The 6473-nt window shown below is 46.7% G+C and overlaps 1 protein-coding gene across 1 annotated transcript in view; it reads right to left on the bottom strand.

Annotated features, from left to right (window-relative positions):
• WNK2 (WNK lysine deficient protein kinase 2) overlaps window positions 1-6473 on the bottom strand; it is a 203770-nt gene that overhangs the window by 123958 nt on the left and 73339 nt on the right. Inside the window, exon 4 of the mRNA XM_025197119.1 lies at window positions 3835-3992. Coding sequence (XP_025052904.1) covers window positions 3835-3992 — 158 coding nt within the window. The remainder of the gene's footprint in view (window positions 1-3834; window positions 3993-6473) is intronic.

Here is a 6473-nt window from a genome sequence, read left to right as displayed (position 1 = left end):
GGCCCCTCACCTGCCCCGTGGCCAGCACCCTGCACTGCAGCCACTTGCAGCCTGCCTGGCTCTGCCTGTGCCTGCTCAGGACAGCCCCGCGCAGGCTGCGAGCGGCTGCACCAGGGAGCGCCAGCCACAGGGCGAGGGAGGGGCCGCTTTTCCCCACGCACAGCACCAGTTCATTCCCTGCTGCACGCTGCCCCCCCACCTATACTGCGGGGCTGGGGGGGGCACTGGGAGTGAGTGGGTGCAGGAGCCAGCGGAAACATGGGGCCTGCATCAGTGTCCCAAGGCCAGCACTGGCAGGGCCCAGAGCAGGGCAGCAAGAGTACAGGGTCCCGGCCGGCAGGAGCTCTACGGAGCTGGTCCAGCTCCCACCTCTCCCTGCTAGCGCAGCCCAGCCCAGGTCCACAGGCCCCTGCTAGCCTGTGCCCCGCTCTGGGCCCCGCCAGCACCGACCCTGAGACATTGGTCCCAAGACATAAGAACACTGGTCCCAAGATGGTGGTCAGGGGGCAGGGCACCTGTCAAGGGGCAGTGCTACTCATGCAGCCCTTGACAGTTTGCCATAACTTGGTAAGCAGCCCTCTGCCCGAAATAATTGCCCACCCCTGCTTTCAGGAGTTCCTGAGCTACCTTGAATAAGGACCAGTCCGGTTAGAAAAGGTTCAGCTGTGATAAGTTCTGAATGGTGTTTTGCAAAATGGGTTACTACTCGCAGTCCTGTTTCAGGTTGTGGTGTATCATATTATACCTGCCACGTATCGTTATATATTTCACCGCTCAGTTAGTGCTGTCACCTTGCACAGAAGCAGGGTCAGCAACCCAAAGCTCACAGGCCAGATCTGGCCCAGAGCCACTGGACCTCGCCTGGAGCCAGAAAGCTTCAGCAGCGTTTGCCTGGGAAGGCAAGTGGAGGTGGGTAGGTGGGGCCCTTGCCCACACCATGCTGTGGCTTGCTGGCAGAGTTCCTCTTGCCATGCTATGGCCAGATGGTTGGGAGAAGAAGTGGCAGTAGTGACCAGGTTCCAGTGCCAAATCACCTTGGATCCAAGTTAGGTCATTCTGGGCAGCCACCAAAAAGCATTGGCACCTGCTGAGCTAAGGAATTCAGGTTTGTTCACACATCCAGCAACACACAAACAAGTCCCCCCGCAAAAGCATCTGGCTCCCTGACTGCTGGTTAGACATTAGGAGGATGCTTTTTAACTGGTGTACATGCAATAATATAGGAACCTTTTTGTGAATCAAATATAGGGGGGAAGGGGAGGCTGGTATCAGATAAAGGTCTCTGCTCTTGGTAGGATAAAGAAGAACAGAACAATAAGGCTGTTACATTGCACCCGATTCATTATTTTGGTCTTCAACTTGGTTGCTTGCGACAATCACATTGATGGAACAGTCCTAAGAGGTCTGGCGTCCCATCTAAGACCAGACTTTGAAGCCATTATCAACTGGACCAATCATCATTATGATGATTGTGCTTTGTAAGCACAAGGAGATGGCAAAGTGGGATAGTATCTGGGCTCTTGGGACCTTGTGGAAATTGCAAGTACTTGCCACCCCCAATCCATTCAGTCTCTGCACTCTATAAAGTTAGGTACTTATTACTTTGCTTGGCTTTGACTTTAACAAACAAATAAGACAAACAAATGCTGTTCAGTTCAGTCCTCCTTCCTAGGCCTGGCCACTCCTTTCTTCCTTTCAACCATCTCCAGATGTTGAAGGGGGGCATGCACCACCTTTTCTTTGTAAACAAGTGAGTTGCCCACCTCAAACTGCTCTAGTCACTTATAACCCTTCCCAGCTAGACAGAAAAGGATAAACCAACAGCATACCTGAGATGCTGCACTCTGAAGAAAAGCGTCATGTTAATGGTTTCACTAAACATTCCAGAATAAAAGTAGCAAAATTGTCAAAGCTCTTAACTTCAGTTTCCATGACAACAGTGATTCTCCATTGATTAAAGGATCTCATGGCCCTCACAAAAGCCTCAGAGCTTTCCTAGGGAGCTTCTGGCTTGACTCAGACAAGCACATTTTTGCATCTGATCTTCAGATATAGTGGCACGCAGCTCAGCCCTGGCTCTTTCAGATTTCATAGCATCTGATGAAGTGAACTTGGGCCCTGCCTCCTGACTCACTTTCAGATTGCCTTTTCCTCCAGTCAAGCTTTATTCTTTTAGATCGGTGATTCTCAACAAGGTGCTGTGGCACCCTGGGGTGATTTGAGATCCTTGAAAGGGCACTGTACAATGCCACACAATGTTTGTTCTGTTAGGTGAGCTAACATGATTTACAAGCTAAACCCAAAGATTGCAAATAGGAATCTATAGTGTTAAAAACTTGTTTCACCTGTTATGGTCTTTCAGAGCCCTTTGCAACAGAACTCCTTTATTATTTTTCTTTAGTAAAATGAGTATTAATTAAGAGCTGGCACTTTCTAAGAGGTGGCTTAAGTTTTAAAATGTTAAGAACCAATGCTTTCAAACCATCTCTCTGGTTTATACTTAGGGTTTAATAGACACTGAAGAGTTCTGGAATGCAGGTACCACACTTTTCAAGCACTGCCTCAATGCAAAATAATAAAACTTCATCCTCTCTCCCCTCTTGTCTTCAAGAAAGGAAGCTATTGTCCCCAAAGTTTGATTCAGATTACTGTATTTAGCTGAATCCAAGATTACTTTGAATTTAAGATGATTCCCCCCAATAATGAGATTCTATACATGGAAAATTATAATTAGTGGAATATCATCTTAAATTCATCCCTCTTAGAACTGTGGTAGGGAAATCAGTGGCAGATGGAAAGAGGCCATACCCCTGGCCCCTTACCTTCCCTGCCTTCCTCCCTCCCACTTGGCCCCCACCTGTGCCTGCCCCCTGTACCTGTGGCCTTCCTGCCACCTGCCCCTCCTCCCACCACATGCCCCTGCTCATGCTCCTATTTCCATGCCCCTGCCTGGCAACTGCTGCCTGCCCCCCCTCACCCCTTGCTCCTCCATACCTGTGCCTGGCCCTACACCCATGCTCTCCCCTGTCACCTGTCCCCCACCATCTGCACCCTCCCCAAAGTTTATCTTCTGCTGCTCTGCTGTGCTCCAGCTCCAAGGCAAAGAGTGGTGGCAACCCTTCCCAGACCAGCCAGGCAGAAGCAGCAGTGGCAGCTCTGGGTCTGGCTGGGTAGGGGCTGGAGCTGGAGGAAAAGGATATGGGAGGGGGAAAAGGCTGCATGGTCTACCTGACAAGCTGCACAGGTAGGTTTCCTCCACAATCCCTTAGTAGCAAGCCCCCCACTTCCCTCCCACCCCCAAATGCATGAATCACTTGGCTCAGGGAAGCTGGCAGCTTAACACTGGCTTCAGCTTCAAGCCCCCATCATGTTGTTTGTATGCGAGTAAATGCACTATATCCTACAGTTTAAAAATGCACATAACCATCTAGGTTGCAAACCTAAACATTTTGCAGTTGTGTGGAAAGCCTAATTTGTCTGACTGCAGTTAGAACCGAATGAAAAACTCATTCCCAGACCTCCCAGTTCTTATTTACTTTGACCAACAAAAATAAAAAATAACCCAATAATGAAGGCACTGAACAATAAATATTATTAAAATTATCTGCACGTAGTCATAGGAAGCCAAATGACAGATATAAAAAAAATTACAACTAAAATTCTAGCCATCTGAAATACCAAAAATTAGGGTGGAGACATTATTTCTGCATTACTCTCGTACCCCACCACATGGACATGCCCAACTTAAAGCCCTAAAGCATTTCCTTAAACATTTAGAAAAGCTTTACACTATAAAGGACTCATGCTAAAAAAAAGAAAATTAAGCTCACTTACACAGGTTACTTTCCGGTAAATCTGAGCAGCATTCTGACATTCTGAATAGGGATATTCTGAGGTAGCCATTTCCAACATGCACATTCCAAAAGCATATACGTCAACTGATTCATCATAGTGTTCTTCATACATTTCTGGGGCCATAAATTCTGGAGTACCTAGAAAAAAAATGGAAGAATTCACAGCAGGCAAAAACATTACACACTCTCCTGATCTATAAAAATGTGCTTATTACAGCTACGTCCGAGTACATACAAAACATCAAAACTGGCTAATTTTTATTCATGCCTTCTCTATCCCCCCCTCTCCCACCAAATAGAAAAGAAAAGAAGAAAACTAAGGCATCTATCTCTTGCTTCATCTGCAATAATGGGGAGGTGGCAGGCACATTTATAAGATTTCCAGAAGTGCACAGGAAAATCCTAAAATAAAAAACAATCAATATTTGTGGGGGAGGGCAAGTCTGCAAAGAAGTTTATCTTCTCCCCTCCCCCAACTTTTATTTAGTTTGAATGGAAGGGGATGTCTGGCTTTGACAATGTAAGCCGTAACAAAGCTATAATAATTTAGGAGATTCTATTTTGGCAAGATGGGTGGTAGTCTCTCTCAAAGCCAGGCCTGACAAATACTAGCATTAACCACCATTTGAGTGATAGAAATCAAAGGTCATCTTCACTAGGATTAAGGATGTCAGAAATCAGACAATGTGATAAATAAGCTCCATTCTTACTGCCTAACAATTAAGAGGGAAAAAGCAGCTTTATGACAAATAGCTACTTACAATAACTTCAAAGTTTCCCTTACCTATGCAGAATCATGGACACGCAAGCAACAGTGACATCAATGCTACAGAATACCACCCACACATTTAGTCACAACACTTGTTTAGCTCTTGTCACAGAACCTCCGAATAGCAATTACTTAGAACAGTGTGGTCTGCAGAGCTGAACTGTTGGCACTGTTGCTTGCATCAAACAATTTATGCAAGGTACATTATGTCATGCAATGATTTATGCTTGGGAAATCAGTGTATACTATCATTGTCTTATCAAGTAATGGCAGAAAATGTCAGAGGAGATAGTGCTCTCTCAGTTGGTCTGTCCTTTTCTTTCTGCGATGAAAGCAAATTAGCTAGAGAGGGTATCTTGAAGGATGGAAGGAGGAATTACTTTCCACCATTTAGAATATCAGTTCAAAGGTTAAAAAATGAACCTTCATCTTCTCTGGCAAAATTATACTTAGAGCAAACAAAAACTCTAATTTTGAAAAGGACTCCTAATGGTGGACTAGTCTTAAATAGGCAGTTTCTAGGTTAACATCCAAGCTCATCTACTAGCTCAGTTTTGTCTTTGTTGGCAGCTCCAGCCAGATCAATACTAGAAGCTTTTCCCAATATAGCAATGTCAATGAGGTATGCAGTTTTTTTCTGTTACGACACTTCTAGACCAGTAAAAGCCATGAAGAAGTTATATCGGCATATAATTACTTCTGCTTTGTAGCTTACTTTGACTGGAAAATGCAAGGGAGGCATGCATCTCACTCTTACCAGAGTAAACATTGCAGACAAAAACATTTTAGCTAGGGACAGAAGTTACACAAACAGTTTTAAGTGATCAGAAACTGATTCAAACCTGTAACAGAACAGAAGTCCAATGCACATAAACCAGTTTCAAAATCGCTGAAACTGGTTTAAGATAAATCTGGTTGAATGTACCATTAGACTTAACCGATTTAAGTCAAACCAGGTGATGAAATTTCTGACCCAGACCCCTTCCTGGCTCAAGTTAAATCAGTCCCCCAGCATCCTTTCCAGCGCTGGGCTGGGCTAGCCTGCGCTCCAGGATTAGCCCCATCCTTCTGCTCCTTAGCCAGGTCAGTGCTGACAAGGGGGTGGGAGACCTGGTTGGGGACTGCAGCCAGTTCTGCCTGGGGGAGAAGGGGCAGCCCCTGCCAGACTTTTCCCCACTGAAGCGAAGGGGCAGGGGCTGTCGGCAGGCAAGATCAGGCAGAGGGGAGGGAGGCAGGGTTTCAACCCCATCTCCCACCAGGATGGGACCCAGATCTGCTTGGCAGGAAGCTGGCAGAAGACCAGCAGACTCCGCTTCCTCCCACCTCTGGCAGAGACTGAAGCAAGCAGTTGATAAAGGGGAGTGTAATTCTCCTCCGCTCCCCCCAGTCTATGGGGGAAGGGGAAGAGGCTGGGAAACCAGGGCAGGAGGGACTAGTCCTCTGCCACCTGTGAGCATAGGGCCAACCCTGCAGGCTCACACAGAGGTGGGAGGCGTTGGCAAAGATCTGGCACAATGAATACATTTGTGCGCTGGAGACAGACCTAAGGGAACAGGAGAGGTTCCCAGACTGCTTGGCCTGTTTTGATCAAGGAAAGTAGAGAACTAAATTTACATTATGAAGTAGAACCTGTAAAGAGTGGGAGACTGGAATACCTAAGCAGAGACAAAAGACACTGAATGCATGAGAGTCCTGCCAAAGGTACTATAGGTGACAAGCATACTAATGTCAAGGCACCCAAGGGGGAAAGGGGTGCAAGTATGCCTGTAAAAACCCAAGTTGTAACTTGTGGGATCTCCACCCACTGATCCCCCAAGAAGGACTTTCTGAATGCCGGGCCGGGCTGTAGG

This window comes from Alligator sinensis, unplaced genomic scaffold (assembly GCF_000455745.1).
Source record: "Alligator sinensis unplaced genomic scaffold, ASM45574v1 scaffold391_1, whole genome shotgun sequence".
In the NCBI taxonomy this organism is placed as follows: domain Eukaryota; kingdom Metazoa; phylum Chordata; order Crocodylia; family Alligatoridae; genus Alligator; species Alligator sinensis.
The sequence above is the reverse complement of the archived record's forward strand: the minus strand, read 5'-3'. Positions and strand labels throughout refer to the sequence as shown.